This window comes from Manis pentadactyla, chromosome 1, assembly GCF_030020395.1.
Source record: "Manis pentadactyla isolate mManPen7 chromosome 1, mManPen7.hap1, whole genome shotgun sequence".
In the NCBI taxonomy this organism is placed as follows: Eukaryota; Metazoa; Chordata; class Mammalia; order Pholidota; family Manidae; genus Manis; species Manis pentadactyla.
Genome location: NC_080019.1, coordinates 8,082,459 through 8,106,553, shown reverse-complemented (window position 1 = coordinate 8,106,553; position 24,095 = coordinate 8,082,459). Strand labels below are relative to the sequence as shown.

The 24,095-nt window shown below is 52.5% G+C and overlaps 1 protein-coding gene across 3 annotated transcripts in view; it reads right to left on the bottom strand.

Annotated features, from left to right (window-relative positions):
- SCARA5 (scavenger receptor class A member 5) overlaps positions 1–24,095 on the bottom strand; it is a 108,120-nt gene that overhangs the window by 23,834 nt on the left and 60,191 nt on the right. For 2 of the 3 annotated variants that reach the window (XM_036889085.2, XM_036889086.2), the window contains exons 4-7: positions 20,207–20,881; positions 11,525–11,605; positions 9,451–9,549; positions 7,822–7,878 (exon numbers count right to left, since the gene is read on the bottom strand). In XM_036889085.2, coding sequence (XP_036744980.2) covers positions 7,822–7,878; positions 9,451–9,549; positions 11,525–11,605; positions 20,207–20,881 — 912 coding nt within the window. The remainder of the gene's footprint in view (positions 1–7,821; positions 7,879–9,450; positions 9,550–11,524; positions 11,606–20,206; positions 20,882–24,095) is intronic. The other variant, XM_057506925.1, reaches the window with a different exon arrangement.

The window sequence follows — 24,095 nt, the reverse complement described above, 5'->3', positions numbered from 1 at the left end:
CCCATTCCCTTATTACAAATCCCTGAAGACAGGAATTCTTAATATAATTCTTAATATAAACTAATTCTTAAGCTAATTCTTAATATAAACTCTAAACAATGGCTTATTTTTTCCCAACTAGCACTCAGCTTTGGCACTCGGGAGTTCCTACTGTCACATGGCACATATTTGGAATTCGAGTATTAGGGGCGCTGTTCCCGGCCTGTTCCTGGCCTCTCATCACCGCACACTTCTGTCTGAGAGCACAGATTCCCCAGGAGCTTGTGTCTCCTCACCGGGGTCCACGCTGTGGAGCATTTCTCTCTCCTCATTTATAGGACGTGAATGTACAGCTGGCTCTGCGGTTCCTAACTCCCAGGGGGCTCCCCCACCCTCCCCACGGGCCCCCATTCACTACCTGCTTCCTAAGGGAGCCAGGGCTTTTGTTTTCCTATGCCCTCTTGAATCTATTTGAAGCCATCACGCCAAGGGCGGCGTGGATTAGTCGGAACTGAACTGTTTTCTGCACATAGCAATGTAAAGCCCCCCTGGACGGGGCCACCAGGAAGCGTTCCAGAAATGTCACTGGATTTGTTTTTAGAAGGCTTAAGACAGGCTCTTGGCAAACCAGAATGCCTGGAAGGCCAGCTCCCATCCTCTGCACAGAACAGAGGGAAAAAAGGAAATTGAGGCTGGGGAGGCTGCAGGCCTGACTTCAGGGCCGCACAGCCCATCAGGTCAGAAGGGGCTCAGATCTCAGGCTTGCTTCTTCACACCCTGGGGTGCCCCTTGGGGCTCATGTCTCATCTTAGGAAATCTGTTTCTGGAAAAGAGGACTTTCTAAAAGGGGAGCAGCAGCAGCAGAAAAACGTGGACTTGGAATGCGCACGTTCCCCGGGAAGGAAGGGTCTGCTGACCGTGCGCCCAGCCCTGGTCTCAGCGTGAAGGCCATCAGGGTGGCTGGGGCTCCATTTTCACAGCCTCAGCCTCGTCTCCACTTGGTCCCAGCTCCAGTGTTGAGGTAGAGCAGGGACATGGGGTGAGCATCACGCCATTATAAAATCTACTCAGCCTGTGAACGAAAGCCTAGTTTATTGTTTAACTTAACCTTTAACATGCTGTTCTCCCTTCTTCTAGTCACCTTAATCAATTAAGTTTCATTGTAACCAGGACAGAAGAGAGAGCTCCAGAGTGTAAACAAACCTGCCTGGACAAAGAATGCAGAGATACAGACCAACAAGTCACCCAGGTAACCCTGTTCTTAGGACAACACTTCACCTGTGTACATCAGGCCTTACACCAGCCTACCCAAAACACCCCACAGAACCCCAAACCCTAAACCCTTAAGCGTGCCTCTTCTCTCTCTTTCTGAGGTTGTCTGCTCCCCCTGCTTCCAGTGTGTACTTTGCTTTAAATAAAACTTTTGCGCTGCTCAGCCTATTGCTCTTGTCTCTGAATTCTTTCCTACGACAAAGAAAAGAACTGTGAACGTAATCGACCTCAAGGCAGCCACTCTAACATCCACCACTGGTGGTCAGTGCCTTCGTCACTTCGCTATTTCATTCAACCTTCTAGTCTTAAGCACAAGTCTTCTGTCTCTTCCTGTTTTATTTCAGACAAGTAGGCAAGTGGCTGTGGGGACCTTTGATTTTGGGGGCTTGCATGTTCCCGTGGCCTGGGCGACCTGGACAGGGCTGCAGCCCTATGATCGTGTTCTTCGGCAGCCTGCCTGAACATCTCCTCTCGTTTGTTTTTGGAAGTTCCAAGAACATGAACGCACTCTATCCAGTGCTCCGCAGCTCCTCAATTCTGGGGTGGTAAAGATATAATTCCTGTGCCGTGCAGATCCAAGCAGACACTGGACACCAGTGACCCTGGTTTTAATTGCTGGTAAGGGATCTGAGCTATGCCAAGCAGGAGTTCAGCGGACTTTCCTTTGCTCTCTGTTCTTTCTTGCTTCCCACAGCCTGCATGGCCACACAAATAAAAGGGCCACTCTTCCTGACACTACTCAACTTTGACACTCAGGATGACTTTCATTTTAATGAACTCCTTTCTTGCTTGCATTTGTTTGACCTGTTTGTGAATTCTTTCCCAGTCAGAGTCAAGAGCCCTCTCTCAGGCTGAGGTCTCACCTGGTGGCAGGGAGACCACCCCAGGTGAGGCTGCCTGACAATAGTCTGGTTCTCCAGCCAGCCAGCCATCACCTCGCATTGCTGCCATGTCACTCCCTGCTCACAGCCTGTCCTGGCTTCCCAATGTCCAGGGGTCAAGCCTAAACTCCTGAGCATTGACCCCATATACTTCTCTGGCTTTAATTTTTGTTTCTTATATCCCAAACCCTTGCCATGCCAAACTATGCGGGTTAATCGGAGTACTGTCTTCTGTTTCATGCGTGCTTCTCCTTACCTGGACTACCTTCACCTTCCAATCCACCTTTCACCTTGCCCTTCAAGATGTGGGTCAAAGACACTTCACTGACTGACCCCCCCACCCCACCCCACAACTGGGGACAAAATTCGCCTTTGTACTTAGGTCTGCTGTAGCCCCCACCACACTCTGTTGTGATTGTGTGTCCTCACCCTCTAAACTGTGAGCTTCCAAGGGGAGGCCAGACCTTACTCATCCTTCATTCACGAGCCCTTATCTGGTGCCAGGTAGATAGCAAATGTCCAATAAACATCTGCTAAATAAGTGACTACACCAAAGCTCTCTTCTTTAAATGGTGTCCTTCCTGTGACAGAAGTGAGGGAGGCCAGCCCCTCCCTTCCCTAGCGCCCTGCCTCAATCCCTCCCGCCTCTGCTCCTTTCCAAAGCCAGCTCCATGCTGCGCATTTTCTGACCCATGGGTTTCAGGCCTTTGCTGTCCTGCTGTCCCTGCTCAGTTCTCACCTGGTTCCCACATTCCTCCTTTACCATGTCCTCTCTGTCTCTCTGTGTCTCTCCCTCTACTCCCACCAGGTCTGGAAGCAACGTTTGCGAAGGGACAGCTTTTCTGAATTTCGCGTCCCTGCTCATTATCAGTCAAGAGATGTAAACTGAGGGGAGGAAACATCAGAAAAACACTTTCGCCCGTCCACAGCCCCCGGGTGTTTGCCTCTGCTGAGCACCCGCCATACAAGGACACAGGGAAGGGGTGACGGGCTGCACAAACTGAGCGAGGTGTGTGTGTAGCTTCCACAGACAGTATCTCAGGAGGCTGCTGGGCTCAGTCTGCAAGACCACACAGAACAAAGAAGGCAGGCGAGGCGGCCGTGGCTTTTCTGGCAGAGGCAGAGGCCTCCGGCGTGAGGGCTTCGCCCAGGCCAGTCTCAGAGCCGCAGAAGCAGGGGAGGCAGCCGGGGGCGTGGTGAAATTAAGAGAAAACTCTAAGATGAGGCCTTAAAAATAACTGAAAATTGCTAAAGGAAGAAATTAGTACTTTTGTACCAAACCCACCAAGAAAAGACCATGGCCCTGAGCACCTGACGCTGTCAAAGGCCAGAAAAATAGAAGAGCGTCCAGGATGTAGCAGGGCTGACAGTGGGCTCCGGGCCAGGCAGAGCCGGCAGCGGCCCGGCTCCGCCCCCCACGAGCTCCGGCAGCCTCGGGCAGGCTCCCTACCCTGCGCCCTACCCTCCGCACCCTGGACAGGCCTCTGACTAGTGCTGGGAATGAGCAAGGCTCGCGCTCTCCTCACAGAACCCCGTGGGGGTTGTTAGTGGTGTTATGTGAATGGTTAATTTTTCTTAGAAGTGTGATTTACTCTTAAGTCATGTTGTTGCTGGATATTAACGTTGCACACCCATGGATGTATATGTGTTCAAGTTAATAACCGTTCTATGTAAGAGCTACAACAGTTCTTCCCCTCCACGCCCCAAAGAATGCTAACTCCCGGTGGTGCATTGTCCCAAACACATTCCCCAGGGCACCTGGTGCAGCCGACTCTAGGTGCAGGGATGGGAGAAAGGCAAGTCAAAGACTCCAAAGGACTCTCTGATCCCTTATTCTAAAGCAAAGATAGAAACATCTCATCAGCTAGGGGGAAAAATGCATGCAAACTACATCCCTCATCCTTTATTTTGAGCTTACCCTATACCCTGGGGTGCCACTGCCTGCTCCCCCTGCAAACTTATTTCACTAAGTATTGAAACACACACCAGGTGTTAAAGGGTTCTCAAGTTTTTTGAGATGTCACTAATAACTCTCAATAAGCCCTGGTTTAACATTTGCCCCGGGTTTTTCTGCACATATTTGTTCCATGTGAACAAACTGAGCAACATTTTTTAAACAATCTGAACTTATACCCTGCTTTAAATTCATGCTGTGGAACTTAAACAAAACTGGATCCTTTACCCACCTCCCAGCTGCAAAAATACTATTTATTTTTCCTGCAAATGGACCATAGATGAGGGTAAAACAAATGTCTTTCTGTCTTGAAATGTGTAGATATAACCTTTTTTCCTGGCCAAACTCCCAAAAGGCAAACATCTAACAGAGTGACTGATATCACCCTTGTCTAAAAAAAAAATCAAATAAACAAACAGAAAACTTCACCTCTTACCAAGTTGAAATCAGGAGATGGAGTCTCGGCTCCATTTGGCCCTGACCTCTCTGGGGGGCTGTGGGATGCCCTCCACCTCTCTGTTCTTGGTCCCTGTTCAGTGAACTGGTGAGGTGGGCTAAGGAATGGGAGGGGACTTGATCTGAAACCCCATCCAACTCAAAAATCCTGCCTTCAGACCAAAACACGGGTAAACAATCGTAAGGGCTCATTCTGAAAAACAGTTAAGTATTGGCTCAAAATATGGGTACTGAGAAATCACTGTCATGCCGCTTCAAAGGAGAACCCCAAGCTCCAATCCTGACCTGAAGTCCGTCTATCTTATGTCCTCACTGGTCGCTTTAACGTAGTAATATACCCACCGGCTGGACCTCGAGGTGTTTGCGGCTGAAGGTGGGAGGTGTGGGAAGTTTCCACAGCCTCCTCGGGCACAACCCGGTGACCACAGAGGGCTACGCCTCCCCAGCTTTCTGATTCAGAGGAGGGGACGGCTCTGGTGCTGGAATAACTTCTTCCCACCACTGAGATCTTAACCGTGGGGCTGCCCTGGGCCCAGGAATGACTAAGAACCTCCAGGAGCGGCACTCAGTGCTCACCAGAATGGCCACACTTTCCTGAAAGATGATCCTCGGCTTCCTCCTCAGCCGCAGTCTCCAGAATCCAGTTGATGCCTCTCAGACTGGAGGTCCTTGGAGACCTAACCACGAGGCTGACCACAGCGGGCTTGGTGCGGTCAGAGGCAGGCCTGTGGGCAGAGGCCGTGGGAAGGCAGCCCACGCGGGGCCGGCGCCCATCTCAGCCCTGAGCTGTCTCTACGTTCCCTTCAGCCCTTACATCCGTGTCCCCACTGAGGGACTCACTAGGGGCTGGAGAAACCCGGCCCTGCTCTTCAAGAGCAGGGGCCTAAGCTCTCATTCCAGAATTAGCTAAGTCAGGGGCCTGGGCTTTCAGTCCCACCTCCGCCCCTGCCTTGGGTGTCGGCTGTCTGCTCCAGGCCTCTGGAAACAGGGAAAGGGCTGGCTGGCCTTCCCGTTAAGTTGTTCTACAATTCCTGTGTGTTTCCCATGTCCCTCTGCACACTGGAAAGCTTCCCTTCCATGGGGCTGTGTCTGCCGAGCCACTCACTCTCCAGGCCCATCAGCCATGAAGACATTTTTTGGGTCCTGTCAGGAGGCGTGCAGGGAACGCTTAGAGCTGCGTGTAAGGGCTGCTGTCTGACCTCTGGGCTCCAGTCAGGGTGTAGCCTCTTCAGGCCAGGAAAGAACGCCTTCAGTCCCCAAGGAGGGCTGTCCAGAGCTGACATCAGCCTCTCGTGGTGCAGTCAGTGGGCTCCAGGGCCAAGCGGATGAGATGCCACCCCCTGCCCTGCCTCCCTACCCATGCCTGGGGGAGGCCACACCACTGCGGCCCAGCACCCGTCTTCCCATCCTGCACCCTGACCTCAGAGCCCGATCCAAGTGCACAGCCCGGCCAGCTGGGCCCACAGAAGCGAGGTCAACAGTGACAGAGCATCCCTGGATTAATGGTGACTGACAGCCACCAATTCCCTCCAGGCTCCACGGGCATAGACGTCCTCTCCTCTCAGTCAGCTGAGGAGCAGTGCCAGAGAGCTCCTGACAGAAGCCCCTCGGATGTGGGCAGCGTTTCTGCTCTCCCTCTCAAAGGTCATCTTTCCACAGTTCCTCCCTTCCTGCTATTCCATCCGGACTTATTTATTTTGCAGAGCTAAAGGCCACAGCCCTTCTCAGCTACCCTAGCAGGATTCCATCAGAAAGCAGTCAACAAACAGCAGGAGAAGGCAGCACTCAAACAGCAGAGTATGGTGCCCAGCCTATGAGATAAAGGGGGTGTCAATCTGTCACGGACATCCCAGATCATAGCCAGACTCCCTTCCTTTGCCTTCAGACCTCTCCTTTCCGCTCACAGCCAAGGCCACCAGGTCACTACATCTGCCAGGTTGCTCCCAGGTGAGCCCCTGGCTACCTGTGAAAGGGACTTGAGATAATGTGAGAAAGACTTGCAAAGCACACCAATTGTTTTGTGGATTATAGCATCTAAGGTAAGGTGGATGTGGGGGCCCCAGGGTAAGTGAGGGGTCCTCATTTTGGAGTGACAAGAGGCTGTCACATACATGTTTCCTGTTCGGTCCTTAACCACTGCCCTGGGGAAGGGAAGGGCACAGGGAGTAGGAGGCAAGTTAACGTCTCAGGGTACCATTTAGGAGCGAGGTCTCCTTCTGGCCCCAGTGACCGAGGACCTATGAAAACCAAAGGTCAGCCTTAGGGAACCGTCGGTCTGGGCCCAGCGTGTGAATCCACAGTGGTATCTGCCCCGGGTGTCCACAGCAGAACCCAAGGGCAGGTGCTCTTTCCCAGGCCCTGTCTTCCTAGGGAGCCACAGCCGGAGCACAGGTGCCCTAGTAGGGGGGCAATCTGCTGATGCCCTCACGTGCACTGACAGCATCTTGGAGCCCAACACACACTGGGTGCCAGGATTTTGTTGAAACCTGGCTAGGAGACTCCTTCTCTGGCCATCTTGCTAAGGTTCCACATGTAGCCCTTTGGGAGGAACAAACCCTAGAAATGTGTCATAACTAGATAGGCTGGAAAAGTATAAACATATGAGGAAGGACTCTTGTCAGAAAGACGCCCACTCCCAGACTTGGCCCCCCAAGTAATGAGATCGTCACCATCACCGCGCAGCTGGGGACGGAATGAAAGCAAAAGGGATTCGGCTTTGCCTCTGCACCCTGCCCCATGTAAGTGCCCAGGGACGCCGTGCAACTTCACGAGCTCAGGGACTGGGTGCTATCATCTCCGAGGATTTCAGGGAGTATGGTTGACCTGGCGTGTCACATGGAACAATAATAATCAACACTCACTGAGTCCTCAACTCACATTCAGATGCTGTAATGAGCACTCCATGTGGATTAACTCACTGAATTCTCACCGGGACCCTGCGAGGAAAGGACTCTACTTATCCCCAGTCTACAGCTGGGAAAACTGAGGCACGGGGATTCCACAGCCAGCTAGTGAGGCAGCCAGGAGGGAGCCCAGGCCGGCTGCCTCCAGATACCCACACAGCCACTGGGCTCGCACCACGCCTGGGACAGGGTCTGTGCCCTGGAGCTAATCGATGTCCTGCTGGACCAGCAGGGCCCTGGAGCCGGGAGGGGCTCTTTCGACACCAGAGCCGTGGGTCAGGGCTACAGCCTCAGGCCCCAAAACCTGCGGGGCAGCTTGGGTGACAGTCACCCCTGTGCCCACAAAGCGCCCAGGGACCCAACAGAGTTTCCTTACTGGCATCCCCTGCTCTGTCTCCTTTTTCTCCTTTCTCTCCTTTTGGGCCTCGGTCACCTGCAAGAGAGCAGGAAAACTAGCATTAGAAATGGAAATAAATCCTATGTGAATACAATATTCTCTGTAGGAGACTTAGTAACCCAAAGCCAAGGGCCCACGGCACTGGAGGGCATGGCAGGGCAGCAAAGGTAAGAGCCGGAGCCGGTTATGCAGCCTGCAGGTAGGAGGTGCGGGGCCAGCCGGGAAGCTTCATCCCCTCCTGGTTGAAGTGTCGAAGAGCGGCGTGCACCAGCACACCCCAAAACAGTCAGCAGGAGGAAGACAAAGAAAGATATCCCTATTAAAGAGCTAAGGTTTTAGAAGCCCACATCCAAGTTTGCTCTGATGAGCAGAGGAGGGAAAAAGGAGGGAGGCTCTTCAGTTACATAGGGACACACTGTTTCCGGCTAGCATCTCACTCTACCAAGAAGTGCAAGGTCCTGACAGCACTCAAGGGGGCACTAAAGTGAACAGGGAATTCTATTCCAGAAGGATACCTGCACATCAAAACCTTACGGCATGTTACCTGGTAACAAAAGCAAGTCAGCAAGTTCCAGGGGTGGATGCCTCGCGTGCTCCAAGTTTTGAAAAAAAATAATAAAGGCAACCATATATGTAAATATGAATGTGTTTAGGAAAAGGTCTGGCAGGATATGCTCCAAAGTGTTTACAGTAGTAATTCTAAAGAGTAAGAGCTTAAGGGACGAAGGGAGAAGGGACTCACTTTTAACTTTATACTTTATACACTTCTGTATTGTTAAATTTTCTCAAAAAGCGTGTGCCACTTTTATAGTCTTGTTTTAAAATCAATTTTCAAAAATGTAGAGGGAAAACCGCAGCCTGTTTAATCATCAAACAGAAGGTAGAAAAAAGTTCCCAGGGATCCAAGATTAAGAGACCATCCTAGACACGGGATGGGAACGGCTACAGCACTTCCTCTTAGTTTCCATTTTAACAAGCAAGAAGCTGGAGCCTGGGGAAAGAGCATCAGACCTCCTCTCTGCTTCTGTGATGATGACAGGAGGTCTGGACCCTCTGGAAAGAAACTAGGAGAGACAGAGACTGACTGACTCTGAAGTGACTCCCCTAAAAATGAATAAGGTGATGATCAGCAGGAAGAAAGAAAATTCAGGAGAAACACTATTGGTAATGTAGGTCTGAGAACTGAATTCAAGTTTTAAATATTTGGCGAATATTTAAAATATTTAAATCTTTGTGATGGGCTGTTAGGAATCTGGCAGCACTGAGGAGGGGGTGGCACACAACCTGGGTGCGCGGCCTCCATTCTCCTGGCTTGGCTTCCTCTGCTTACCTCACTGAGCCGCAACCAGGAGTAACACACCCTTGCATTTCTAAAGCACGTTAGAGTTTACAAAGTTTTTTCACACATATACATCCCACTTAGTCCTTATGACAGCCCTGTGAAGTATGGTACCAGGAAGATTTCTAGATTTTGGAAGAAGAAACTGATGTTCAGAGAGATCAAGTGACTTGTCCAAGGTCACTATGGTGCCTGCATTTCAGTGCCCATGCTGGTGCCCAGGGCCTAGCAGCGAGTGCGGCTCTGTGCTCTCCGAGATTAGTTGTTACCTTTGAACCCGCGCATGCCCATCGGTCCTGCGGCCCCCAGCTTCCCATCGTCGCCCTTAGGGCCAGGCAGTCCTGAGGTTCCTCTCTCCCCTGGCAGACCTGGGCAGACAAGAGACTCTACTCAGAACTAGAAGGGCCCTTGAAGGTCATCACCTGGCCCAGCAATCGACCTCAGTCACGCATCTTCCCGTAGCTTCTGCTTCTTGATTCTTCTCAGTTAAAGAAGGTACAAAGGCAGTGTTCAAAAAGTCATCACGAACCTCCCCATCAGCACCTTTTAATCCAGTTAGACTGCACCCCTCCCCCTGACAGGTTCCATTCTACTGCGAGAGATGGTGGTGGTGCCATTAGGGGATGTCCCTTTAGCTATGCTGGAAATTCAGATTCCACAAACCCTCTTTTAAGTACGTTCTATGTGCCAGACACTGTCTTGGATGGTTTTCATAAAGCGTCTCATTTAATCTTCACAATAAACTGAGGCATTATTTCATCTCTGCTACCAATGAGGAAACTGAGGCCCAGAGAATTTAAGTAACCTGCCTACCGCCACACAGCAGAGAGTGTTGGAGGTGGGATCTGAGCCCTGGTCTTCCTGAACTGAAAGCTCATGGTCAGATTCATCTCATGCTGCATGAAAAGTGCTTACTAGTACCTAGGGTAGGAGGAAGATGAACACTCCCCTTCCTATTTAAGTAAAAAACAAAAGGTCTGCTCTGTGCTGTAACACAGGGAATTACAGCAAAGGGGATCATATGCTTAGGAGGAGGGAGGAGTCAGCAAGGTCAGGAAATAGGTCAGATGACCTGCAACCAGATCAGCCCTCAGGGCTCCTGGCCATGAGGCCCCACAGCCACGGCCTGCATTTCACCATGGACAGCCAGAATCAACAGATGGTTTCACCCAGCCAGAGCCCCTGAGGCCTGACCGAAGCCCACAGCTATCTCTGCAAAGCAGAGAACCCTCAATTAACTGATTCATTGTTCTTTCCAGCTTTGAATATAAGTTGGCTTTCTCTGGTCTTTTTCCATGACATGGAAAAACCTGTCTTCCAGTAATTATTCCTCCAGAGCTAATGTCAAATGGCCGGAAGAGGATGCATGGCCCCAGGAGGGTGGCCGGACCTCAGAGAAGGGTGGACTGATTTCTTTTTCTCTTCCTAACACAGTGAATCTGCTCCTGGACTCCTGCAGCCCTATTGCCACAGAATTCTGTCTCTAGAGCAACATATGCCCAGGGCTCCCCATCCTATAACTTAATAAGACAGAAAAAGGGCTTCCACAGCTCTGAGCCCCTGGGCATCCTCAATTCTGAGTTTAGGGAGCTCCCTGGAGCGCGGAGGCAGGAATGGAGGCCAGGCCGTGTGCCTCTGCCTCCTTCCCTTCTTGCAGCCTCCCAGAGGCTGAGGAACGGGCTGGTTTGGAGGTATAGTTCCTGATAAAACCAAGCAGACCCCTGCCCTCCAATAAACTTCTCTTTCTCTTGCATCATTTAGAAGAATTTACATCGTCCTAGAAAAATGCTGCTCACCGCAGAGGCTCAGGAATGTGCAGACTGGGATGCAAAGTTTGATAAAGTAACAGAACAACTTCTGAGACAACGAGTCCAAGAAGAACAGATTTTTTCCAGAAAGCTGAAAAGTACCCTCCCACCGCGGCTGATCTTCAGGGCTGTCACCAGCGTGCGTAGCTGGATGGGGTGGTAAGGAGACGGGCCAGGGTTCATTGACCTGGGAACACTGGGGGCCCAGCGCGGATGACGGGCTGGTCCTGGACCGTGGGTGCCCTCCATTCCTCCTGGGCCCCCCGGGCACAGGCGCCCTCACTGCTGGGGGGGGGGGAGTGGCCTCCAGGAGCTGTGAGCCTCTCTTCCCCCCTTTTCCTTTAGCTCCTGGCGCTTCCTATGAAAAAACACTTGCTCCAGTTACACTAGCAGCCTCTCTACCGATCTCGGCACAGAAACGGGCACTTAAAGCTGCACTGGGGGACACCCTCCCAGGGAGCCTCATCACCGATGCCAAGGAGAAAGTAGGGGGTCAAGAAGGGACTGGAGGCCCCTCCCAGGGTCTCCCCATTACCTCGAAGTCCAGGTAGTCCAGGGATTCCAGGCTCGCCTTCCTTCCCTTCGTCCCCCTGATCACCTTTGGGGCCCGGTGGTCCTGAAAGGGTCACACACAGCATCAAAGGTAAAGGGCGCTTTCTGCAACGGGCCACCTGCAGAGGAAACAAGCCCTCCTTCCTGGAGAGAGGAACAGTCAGCATTGCGCTGTGCAAGCTCACAGGCTCCAGCTGGCCCAGTCTTGCGTGTGTGCAAGGGAGTCAGGGAAAGCTTCCTGGAAGCAGTATTCTCCAAAGAGAAACCTCAAAGAGGGACAGAAGGCGGCTCAGGAAAGGGGGAGGCAGCAGGGCGCTATGGACCGAATGTTTCTGTCCCTCCCAAGTGCACATGTTGAGGCCCTAATTCCTCATGCGATGGTATTTGGAGGTGACTAGGTCAGGTGAGGTCATGAGGGTACCGTGCAAGGGCACAGCAAGAAGGCGGCCGTGTGCCAGCCGAGAAGAGGGCGCTGAAGTCCAGAGCCCAGCCATGCTGGACTTCCAGCCTCCAGACCTGTGAGACACAAATATCTGCTGCACAAGAAACCTGGCCCGTGGTATTTTGCTTTGCAGCCCGAGCGGACTAAGATGGGGTGAAAGCAGAGAGTTCCAGGCAGAAGGAACGTGAGAGCTTGAAGATAAGAAAGAGGTATGCGAGCTGCGATGGGACCAGGAGCTGGGGCACGTGATGGGATTAGGGGGGTCCCTGGAGGCCTGGCCTCAGTGTTGGACTTGACCCCAAGGGCACCTGACCCCAAGGGCACCAGAAGCCACAAAAGGAGCCCGAGAGAAAGAAGAGTGGTCGGGTCTGCACAGGGGGAAGGCGGCTCAGGCTGCTACTCTGGAAAGTGATGGGAACGGGAGGGAAAGCAGAGGCGGGGGGGGGGAGGCTGCAGGCCAGGCGAGAGGTGGTGGGGCCTGAGTCAGAAGTGGCGGTCAGGGGGGATGTGAGCGGCTGTCTGGGGGTAGAAGAGACCCAGGTGAAGGCAGGGAGGTGGCCGGCACCACGGTCAGGCTCCCTGCTTGAGCGCTTGGATGGAAAGGGGTTTCTAACTGCTCCTAAGCAGGCCTGCCTTCCAGGGCCAGGCAGGTATTCCAGTGGACGCGACTGGACTCAGGGCTCCCGACTTGTCTGACGCCACACGGCCCGCTAGCGAGTGAAGAGCTGTGGTTTCCCTGGGTCCGTCCAGTCCCATCTGCTCTGCCTCACTGGGGACACTAGGCATCTCGCCATTCCCAGAACGGGACAGAGCTGCCCACCACCGCAGCCGGTTGCTCCTCCTGCTCAGTCTCCGAGGGCTGCTGTCTCCCGCCCCAGGCTGCTCCTTCCCACCTTCCTGTCCCAGCCCTTTCTGGCCCGTCACTCCCGCAGAGCATGGGCACAGCCTGTGAGAACGCACGTACTTGGAGCCATCGGGCACGTCGCTCACGCAGCCGCGTTCTCTGGCCCCGGTGGGGGCGATCTCCCTTTACTAACGAACCGCCGGCTCAACCTGGACATCCCCACACCAGCTGTGAGGCCCCTACTCCACTGCTTTATGAGAGAATAAGGGGCCCAAGGAAAATGTCAAAACCATATTGTAGTGACTAGGAGAGTGTCCCTCAGAATTCATGTCCACCTGGAACCTCAGGATGTGACCTTACTGGGTAATAGGATCTCTGCAGACGTAACTGGCTAAGATGAGGCCCCACCCAACAACTGGTGTCATAAGAAGCGAAAGCACAGACAGATTCAAGGGTGGAACCCCACGTGACAAACGGGCAGAGATCAGAGAGATGTGTCTACCAGCCAAGGAACACCATGGATTGCCAGCAACCACCGGCAGTTAGGAAGAGGCCAAGGAGGACCCTCCCCTTCAGCCCTCAGGGAGGGTGTGCTCCTGTGGACACCTGATTTGAGACTTCAACCTCCAGAACTGGGAGAGAATAAATTTCTGTTGTTTTAAGCCACCCAAGTCTGTGGTACTTTGTTATGGCAGCCCCAGGAAACCAAAATGTGTACACGCACATTGCAGGAATGTCTTGCACAACAAATACTTGATGAATGAATGAGTATGAGATCAGAGGGCGTTAATACACACAAAACAGCCAGGCAGCCAAGATGCAGATGTACTGCTAACATTCCAAACGTTAGGGCTGTCCTCACACCCTACCCAGAGTTGACAGCTATTTAATAATCCAATGGCACACGCACAGGGGAAAAGTTATCAGCAATTAAAAAACCCACGAGTTACACAAATCATTTAAGGAAGGATTTTGTAGCCATCTCTCTTTCCTCTATGAAGAAAAGCAAAGTAACACTGGCCGTTGAGTTCAGCTTTCAGACGACAGCACTGAGACGCAGAGCTGGTTTGGAACCTGCCTAAGATAAGACAGACGGGTTTCACAGCACCCATGCCAGCAAGATCCCGTTCAAGGCAAGGCACCTGAGAGAGGTGCCTGGACCTTTCACTCCACGTGCTGGCACTGGGCTGGACCCCTTTTCCCTGCCTCCAGTATGCCCCACTACTTTACACTCTTCTCTGCCCTCTCCAACCCTCCCCACGTGGAACTTGAGCGGGTCAAGGATGCCATGGGCCATATACTCTAGTATGTTCTATTTGCCCTGATGACTTAACATATGGACCCTCCCAGGAGGATTTCTTGTGAAGGGAGGCTGCTGCCCAGTGGAATGCCCCTGATGGTGGGGCATCGGGGTGGCAGAGGCAATTGGAAAGTGGGGTTGAGTACAGCTATGTGGCCTCCTGGTGGTCAGGTCCTGGTTCTATAATATCTAAGTAAAAATTCCCTCCCAGGCATTTGTAATGAGTAAGTGGATTAAATGATGTAAGAAATATATAAGGGCTTGGTAACCTCTGAATAGCATGGTCATTCTGACCATCTGTACCCCACTTTTCATCAGCTATTCTGAGATTCCTGCAGATGGTAATTCTAAGCTGCACTGAAGTTCCCCTGCCGAGCTCGGCTGGGTCATTCAGGGAGAGTCAGGTCTTATCCCTCCTATGCACAGATATAGTTCTTAAGACACAGATAAACGGTTGGTGAGGGCCTCTCCTAGAGATTAACTGGGAAGAAGTTGCAGTGGATGGTAAAGGTGGGAGCTGATTTCCAAACTTCAGTGACATCCTTCGGTGGTAGGTACTGGCCCACAGACTCAGAAGATCCTGAAACATGGCCAGTCTGACTGTCACAGGGCCTGGGACCTCCAAGGACCCTGAGCTCCAAGGGCCAAATGTTTCTTCAAACCATCGCTGCTCATGGGCCACGCATTCTTGGCATCTAACATTTTATCATTTTCTCAGGAATCCAGGCTAAAATTTTAGAACTTGCTGTGACTCCCTGCTTTCCGCTGCTCCCAACCCCCTTATCATCAAGGCTTGGCACAGAGGTGGCTCCCATGTCATGCCTCTGCCTCTGTCCCCACCGCCACCACCCGCATCGGGTGCCCCATGGCCTCATTCCCAGCTTCATAAAGGCCTCATCTCTGGCCTGTCTCTCCGGAACCGAACGAGCTCAGAGCCCCTCACAGTGTGATGCGCCACGGTCCCCTCTGTTGGAGGTCCCTGCAGGTCATTCCCAACATGACCCCCTTCTTTTGCAAACTCAGTCTGATGCTTCCAGACACAAACTCTCTTCCACCTCAGGAAAAAGGTTCCATGGTGTCCCCAAACATGATGAGTCAATGCTTCCCTTTTATGCGTCCCTCTGAGCCCTGAAGCTCACCTTCACACACGCCCCTCTGATTCCTTAGGGCACAGGGCAGAGCCCCCTAATCCCAGAGTTGGAAGGAGCTTCAGACATCACTGTGCACAAACTCCCCATGGGATCACCCTTGAACCTGGGCAGGCCACCCTGGGCGCACCCCCTGGGCACTGTCACTCCTCTCAGGCTGTGGTCCCCAAGAAGGACAGGCCTAACTGCAGGGCCAGAGTCGTACTCTCCATGGCCCTGTGCCTCACACAGCACCTGGCACATAGAATCAGGAGAGTCAAAGAATGACTGCCAGGCAGTCATAGAAGCTGTGTGGCATCAGCGGTCCCAGTGGCACCCAGATGAGCTATGCACCTTCTCCACTTTTTACGCCGTCACTTTCTCATCTTTTCTCTTGCTGAAGCGGCCAGAGCAAGGGGGTGGGACAGGAGGAGCAGGGTCTCTTCCCCGTGTTTGCAGGCATGCCCCCCACGCACCCACCTCCCGTGGGGCTGTGCCCGGGGCCCCTCTCCAGGCCTGGCCCCAGTCTGGGCCATGCCTCCATGCCCCTGTGCGTTTCTGCCCTCCCCCAGGCTGCCTGAGAGCCATGCGCCCTGGAAGCATCTCCAGAACAGACTGCAGGATATGTGACCAAGCATTTGGGAGAAACACCAGGGTTCTTCTGAAGACCAGCCAACCGGGAGGGAAAAGCAATCCGTTCCCCCTCCTGGATCCTGGAAGGAGCAGTGGGGCGGGGGACCCGCGTGTGCAGGAGGCAGGACGGTGACCTCCAAGGCTGCGTTTCCAAGACAGCTGATGAGGCGAGCCTGATGCTAACAGAGCAGTGACTAAAATCCTAATATAAACACCACCCCCAGAGCCACGCTAATCCCGGGCGGCTGACTGAGGTGGAGGTCCCAGATTAACTGCCCTTCTCCTACTCTCTGGCATCGGTGGGGCCCTGGGCTCTCCGGGATACTACCTGTGCAGCTTTTGGGCTCCCTGGCTTCCTGCATGCCAGCCGTCCTCCCCGTGACCCTGAGCACGTGCAGGGGCAGGGGCTCTCGGCACCATGTCACAGCTGAGGACACAAGGGCCCAGGGGTGCAGGGACAAAGCATCCCTACTTGCTGGAGGCCGAGGCCCGGCCGTTTGTGCCCAGAAGCCAAGGCCCCGTCCCAGCTGCCATCCCTCTCTGAACATCCGTTGAGCTGGACTCACTCTACTACATGGCATTGTTTCCTGAAAAAGCAGCCCACAGACACATTTACTTTGTTTCTTTTCATGAGTTAGAAGATGTTATTTTCTAGTCCCAGCTGGGCTACTGGCCTGGGATCTGACTTGGGTGAATAATTACCCCTCTCTGAGCCTCAGGGGGTTCAACTATGAAACAAGAAGAGTGGACTAGACGATCCCAGAGTCTATCGCCACTCTAATAACCTGTGATCTGTACAATGTCCATCTAGCAAACAGAGCCCTTTCCATGCCTGTGGCTGGAGAGTCTTGCCTTCAGGCCTTTGCCCACAGGTCTTCTCCACTCCTGGCAGCCTCCCTCCCTCTGGCTGTCTTCTCCCTTCTAGTATGTCTCCCTTCCCTGATTATCGTCCCCCCTCCTGGCATGCCTTCTCTCTCTATCTTCCCCCGCCCCTGGTGTGCCTCCTCTCCCTGACCATCTTAGTTCTGTGCTTCTCTCAGCAGACAAATTTCAACAAACATGATTAATGCAAAAAAATCCAAAGCAGAAAACAGAAACCACTGCTGTGAATGTACACAAAAGACAAACTGGAGACAAAATTCACTGAGAACAATATCAAAGCAAGAGAATGAAAACCATTTGGGGTCAAGCTCAAAAATAACATGAATAAGCTCATATTTAAAACATATACATAGTTGAGTATTCATGGGTTCTGAGCCAGGAAAGGGCAAAGAGTGGGAGAATGTGTGTGTCTGTTTAAGGACTAAGGACAGAGCTAGAAAAGCTAGGGCAGAAAGGTCACTCCAGACAGCAGTGTAGAAATGCAGGGAAACTTATCTGGTGAAACCTCCTTTATCTGAGAGCCAGGGTAAGTTTCTCTCATTCAAGCTGAATGGTAATTACACTCAGATATGCCAAACAGAATTCTCTTTATTCATACCAATCGGCCCCTGACAACCAGGAGAGAGGGAGGTGGCAGGGGGTACCAGATGCAGTGGTGACCCTGGGAGCTGGGGGGCCACATGGGTCCCTCTGGAGAGCCAGCAACCATCAGAATGCAAAGCTTGGGGACTGTAAGGCAGGCACCGGCAGGACTGAAGTAGAACTTTCAGCTCAAGGGAACAGAGTGTGAAACTGCATAAGAACCATAGAAAAGACTAGTTAGGGGGACTCCACTGCAAGAACCTTTGCAAATGAATGACCTGCACAAGAAGAATGGGCTGGGAAATTAAAGAATCAGGATGCAAGGTGTTCAGTGAAGTCCAGGAGGCTGCACCAGCAGGGAGCCAGGGGACGCTCGCGGACCGGAGGAAGGCTGGGGAGAGGGCAGGGAGGGCTGCCCCCGGCACAGGGATGGAGGCCGAGGGGCACCTCTCTGCTCTGTTCCTCACTCGCAGCTGGCCTCTCTCCACCCTGGAAAACAGGGTGGTCAGTCTCTCTTTCAGACCTCGGCCTGGCCGTTTGCCAACTGCACAAGACACAGTGGGAAGGTTCTTCAAGTCTCTCGTGTGTAAGACGGAGACAATAATACCTTTTTGCAGGATGTAAGGACTAGCAGCCTTTAATGTCTATTCAGAGAATTAATGTTGACAAAACGTCTGGCTCATAGTAAGTCATAATTCAGTGCAGCTGCTGATAGTAGTAAGTACTCTGCTTTGGGCAGAGGAGGTCAAGGAAAAGAGAAGACAGGAATAGCTAAGATCCTAAGAGTGTGGATTTGGAAGAAGAAATTCTGCCTCCTGCCCTCCTTTGATTTCTGAGAGGTGAAAACTCAAATGCTCCTGGGCGAGAAAGCCAATCCTCTGATTGCTCGGGTCCCAAACGCCCCAGTTTATCACACAAACATCACTGAGTCCCTGTTACGTACATTGTGCCATTAGGCACAGGGACGCAGGGAGGAACAGGGAGGGTGGATGTGGAGTAGAATGAGCGCTGGGAGTTGGGTTAACAGTGCTGGCCTGGTCTCTGAATTATACACTCAAATGGGCAGATCGCACAGCATCCAAGTTAGACCTTCCTTACTCACTGAAGCTGTGGAAATCAGGCTGGTGGGACGGGTCATCACCAGCTGTGTGGCCTTGAGTAAATCAGGCATTTCCTCCTGGAACCTCAGTGATTTTTTTACAGGAACCCCACCTGCCTCAATAATAAAACCTTCTTTCAACCCTCACAGCTGCACTTGGGGGCCCACTTTAAGATAAACTAATCCCCCCCCCCCCGAAAGGACCCCTGTGAAGGGAGAGTACTATGCAAATCAGAGGCGCCATCATTACTGCTTGTGGCCCTGATGAATGTGGAAGCTCTGAGGAGAGAGACTTGAGTGAGACAGAGAGGTCAGCGGGGTTCTTGGGGGAGGTGGGTTGGCGTGGATCTGGGGGATCAGTGAGCTTGGGTGATGGTGAGGAAGAGGAGGAAGGAGGCACTACAGGAGGAAGAACAGCCAGAGTAAAGCTTCGGGAGTGGGGAAGGCGAACTGTGTCTCTGGGGCAGCGAGACATGTTCCACTGGACTGGAGGCTTCACACAGGGCAAGGGTGCGAGCTGGCCATCTATGGGCCATGTACAGTCCACAGAGTTACACAGTTAAAACCTTCTGGAACATTCCGTGTTTCTGGTTTCTCTTTAAAAGCGGGAGGACCTTGCGCATGCCAGGTGCACATTCCAGCCTGGCCAAAATGGGCTGGGACCTGCCATAGCCCTATGTCTTCCTGATCCCACGGCCACTTTACTCATTGACATTGCCCGCCTGGTTCTGTGTGCAGCTCCTGTATAAGGGAACAGTTGGGGGACAAGGCCGGCAAGACAGGGTGGGCCAGATGTGTGATGGAAAGCACACCAGGGATCGGAAAATCCTGGGACCAAATCCTGGCTCCGTCACCTCCTAGCCTGCGACCGTGAGCAGCTTCCTGAATCAGTACTCTTGCTGGTTTTAAAAGACACCATATGAGATACACTTGGCATGGTACCTGACAGAGTAAGTGTTCAAAAGAGTATTATTACTGTCTACCGTCAGGCTAAGAGGCTTTTAATGAATCCAGCAGACCTTCAGGAGCCACGAGGCAGGAGGTGATGTGGGAACCATGTATGTCATGAAAGGTGCCTCTGACAGTCACGTGACAGGAAGGGATGGCGGAGAGGGGGCCGGGGATCAGCCAGGCAGGGCTGGAAGAGAAGAAAGTTGGCTCTAAAAGCTCTAATGTTGTGGGACCCGGGCAAGAGTACAAATGGAGGCCTGTACCTTTTGCCATTATATATAAGAGTTATAAATGAAGCTAACAAATTATTAAATACCTTTTCCCACCTATATGAATATAACAGCCTGGAAGGCCAGGTTCAGATCTGGAATTCTCCATCTCCTTGTGGCTGTACCCATTGGAACAACATGATCCTGGAGGGGAACCTCCTGTTAGGTGGGTGAGCCTGCAGCCTGGCCCCCTGCTCTACCCCCAGCCAGAAACTCTTGGAGGCTCCAGCTGGCACACCCAAGCTCTGACTACCCTGTCCTCATTAGCCATTAGCCATTGGCCATGCTCATGCCTGGGGATGTGGGCACTGTGTGTATTCTGTAGGGAGCTGGATTTAACCCAGGAGAGAGACACGGGCATAGGCCTTGTGGGAAGAAAATCCCAGGGTCCTGACAGGGTGGTATGGGCTCCCAATGGCAAGTGGGCTTGGCAAGGCAGGGAGACTCCCGGGCCTCTGGGAAGGGGTGCACAGGAAGAATGCCTAAACAAGACGGGCCCAGGCAGGCACTGCGGGCTCCGGTGAGCAGGAGGGTACCTTTGGCAAGGGAGATGTTCCTCAGCGCGATGGAATGCTCCCAGTCCTTGAGGCGCAGGTCCTCCGTGACCGTGTTGAGCATGGCCAGCTCCTGCGTGAGCTGCAGCTCCATGCGCATGTGCACCAGCCGCATGCGGCGCGAGTCCTCGCTGGCGTTGCTCACCAGCACCTGCAGGTCGCGCAGCCGCGTGCTGTGCAGGGCCACGTCGTAGGACAAGCTGTGGTTGAGGCCGCGCAGCGCGCCGCCCACGTCAGCCAGCTCCTCGCCCAGGACTCCCACCCGGCGCGCCAGCCCGTCGAGCAGGCCGGCGTGGCGCCGCAGCAGCAGCTGACTGCGGTTGCTCTCCACCTGCAGCTGGTAGAGCTCCAGCTGCGCCGCGTCGCTCTGCTGGCCCATGAGGTCGCGCAGCAGAGCCACCGCCTGCTCTGTCTGTGCCGCCTGCGCCTGCAGCCCCCACAGTGCGCCCTCCAGCCGCTGCACGGCGCTCGCCAGCGCCTGCAGAGAGTCCGACTGGTTCTGCAGCGCGTCCTGCACCTTCCACACCTGCTCAGTCAGGTCCGCCTGCAGCGGAGCCTGCAGCAGCCGCAGCTGCAAGTCCCGGAAGCTCTCGTTCAGCCGGTTCACGTCCCGAGTCAGCGCCTTCAGGTCGTCCGGGGAGCTGCGAGGCCTGGACACTGCGGAGGAGGAGGAGGGGACACATGAGCGCCACTGGCCAGGTCCCCGGGTCCCAAGAGGCAGCCCGACCAGAGCCGGGCACGCAGCAGGTGCTCCAGAAGCGCAGATGAGGGGAAAGCAGAGCCAGTGGTCCCCACATTTGTCTGCCCATTAGAATCAGCTGGCCAGGCGTCCCACCTGCAGAAATTGCATTGAATTGTTTCAGGGTGCGACCTGGGCTCTGGGATTCTTTTAAAGAGCCTGAGATAATTCTGAGGTGCGGACTAGTTTGGGAACCGCTGTACTCAATTTAACTATTAGGTAGGAAGCTGATCCGTAAGAAATGGTCATTTTCATATGTTGAAAATGGTCAGAGATCAGCAGTTTCCCGGGCTCACCCCGCAATATTGTGTGGTTATCCTCTCAACCTCGGGGCAGGCCTGTAATTATCGCTTTTTAGGGCAAGAGCAGTTAGAGTTGCCCATGGTCGCACAGCAAGTAAGCTGTGGAGCTGGGATTCCGACCAGAGCGCCTGCTTGCTCCAGAACCCAGGCGCTTCCTACGAGTCTTTGCTACCAGCGCTGCCTGGAGGAACCAGGCCAGAAGCGGACGCAGCGGCCCTAGGCAACACTGTGCATGTCCCAGCCTCCTGAGTTCAGGGTCCCATTCCCTCCTGCCCACCTGCTGCAGCCAGGGCCCCTCTGGGCAGGTGCACGTGCTTCCATATGCATACCCCCTCTCCCCCGCCTCCTCCAACCCTTCTCTAGATGCCCCGTTTCCCTCAGGCAAACAACCCATTGCAGTGACTTCCCACCCTCTCCTCTTGGAGAGGTTTCCTTTTCTCCATTACAAGCAGGTATTTCACAATGCTAAGGGGAGGGATGAGCATCTTAATGGTTGTCCTCTAGCATCCAGGGCCTCTTGGAAGCTCGGGGACTGCAGGAACTCAGGTACACGGCAAACCCTGGTGATGGGGTGCCTAGCGATGCCTGTTGTCTGTCTGCTGTGGACTGTCCACAGCTGTCCCCCTCTCGGCTCTGTACAGGACAGAAATGGAAGCTAGTAGTAAGAGGTAGGGAAGAAGAAGCGCGGAGAGAATTCTGTCTTGGGAATCTTAGAATGCAGGGAACCAGGGGACTTGGTACACAGCCTGTTCAAAAGGGGAACATAGGTATGAGTGTCTGGCTCATGCACAGACCTGCTGCCGCAATCCTTCAGCAATGTTCCTGGAAGTACCCAGTGCTTATGGCGGCCGCTCTGGAGGACAGAAGTCATTTCAGATTTGATTCAGACGCTCATAGCACTAGATGGACCTGGGCGTCTCATCCCAACTTCACCCCTCCCAGGGCTTCCAACTCCAAGGAAATCATACTGCCAAGTGGTTGCCCAGCCTCCACTTACACCCATCTCTCCACAGTTTAGTTCTAACTGCTGGAACATTCTACACTCTGGTCAGACTTAAAATTTGCCTCCCCCTCATTTCTATCCACTGATCCTGCCCTCTGTGAAAAAGAGCTAGTGAAACCTTTTTTTTCACAAGACAGCTCTTCAGAATTTCAAAGACAGTTATCACATCCTTACTAAGTGATAACATTTCTGGTTTAAAATCTGGAATTTCTTCATCTGCTCTCTCCCATGACCAAATTCTAAGCCTCCAAACATCCCAGTCAATCTCTAATGTACATATCCTAGTGTGTTATCATTCCCTTAAAGGGTGGTGCTTGATTTAAATGTGTTTTTTCTTGGGTGTGGACAGACTGGGCACAGTGGGGTAGAAGGATCATCTCCTTTGTTCTGGGCATGAGACCACTATTAATGTGGCCCAAACTGGGCTCTGTTTAGGTTCATCTGAGCTTTCCCTAACTTTGGACATTGAATTGTGGCCTTTGCAGTCTTTGGTGAACATTTTCCCCAATTTACAGATGAATAGACTGAAGCCAGCAGAGCAGGAGCCATCTGCCTGACGTCATGCTACCTGACTCCTGTCAGCGGTGCCCTCCGCTACTCTGGAAGGTTAGCTGAAGAGCTGTCAATTCAAGTAAAGGTTCTGGAAAAATGTATCTGTGGCCCAATCAGAACCCAAGTAACCACAGGAATTGTCTGTTTGAGAAATCCTCATAGGCCGGAACTTGATTTTAAAACCAGTGCGCTTGTCCAATATTTGACCCAGATTGGTTGACAAATATGAGGCAGAGCTGTGGGCCACCAGAAAGCCTGATTTAGTGTCAGTCTCTTCTCATGATGCCCCCAGAGCTCAGAGAGACACTGCAGCTTATCAGCAGTGGGAGGAGCCCTCCGAGTTTTGCAAATTCTGCTTTTAACATTGGGATTGTAAGAGAAGCAGCACGACTTACTTGATTTAATTCAGAGGACTGATTCAGGGCGACACCGTGAGCTAGGCAATTTCCTTTGCTCCCGCTCTCTGCCAGCTCTCACAGTCTTCTCCCCTCTTTGAGTGGTCCCTGTGCTCAACTCGTGCCCTCTGCCTGGGAGGCCCCTGGCCCTGCTCATCAGCACCCTCCTCTTGGAATCAACCACCCCTAGAGCCCCTTCTGTCTGTCCGGGAAACTGGGCTGAAACTTGCCCATATGGTGATGGCTAACAGTCAGCTAACCCAGCCCAGAGGGTTCATTTGGGCCTTTTATTATTGCTCATTGCACAACCAATATTAACATAAGTCCAAATAAAAGAAAGAAAAAAATTCTTCCACAATCCCACGACCTCCAGCAAAGCACAGTGGTTTCCCTTCTGTTTTCTTTTTCTAGCGCCATCAGTATGCATACCCAATCTTTACAATATGATTTCTGGCTATTTGGTTTTTTTTTTTTAACCTAATATAATTATTTCATAACCATTTTCCCATCCTTCTCTCTTATAATTATAGGTTCGATGGTCACATGAAAGTCCATCAAGGGATGTGTTTCTAGTTTAGTCATTCTCTTACTGTTGAATATTTTTTCTCAATCATGGAAAATAAATGCAGCAAAGTTTTTCTTCTTTTGACATTTTTTCCTAACAGTAAATTCCCAGAAGTTGGATTAGTAGATCAAGACTATAGATATTTTTATGACTTGAAAAATTCCAGCCAAATCATTTTCCCAAAAGTTAGACCTATTTACGTTTATATTATAGATTTTTAAACGTGCCAGATTCCGTGAAACCTTGGTGCCCTGAGCATCACAATTTTCGAATTGTTCATTTCACTGATGTAAAATAATACCTTGTTATTTTTTT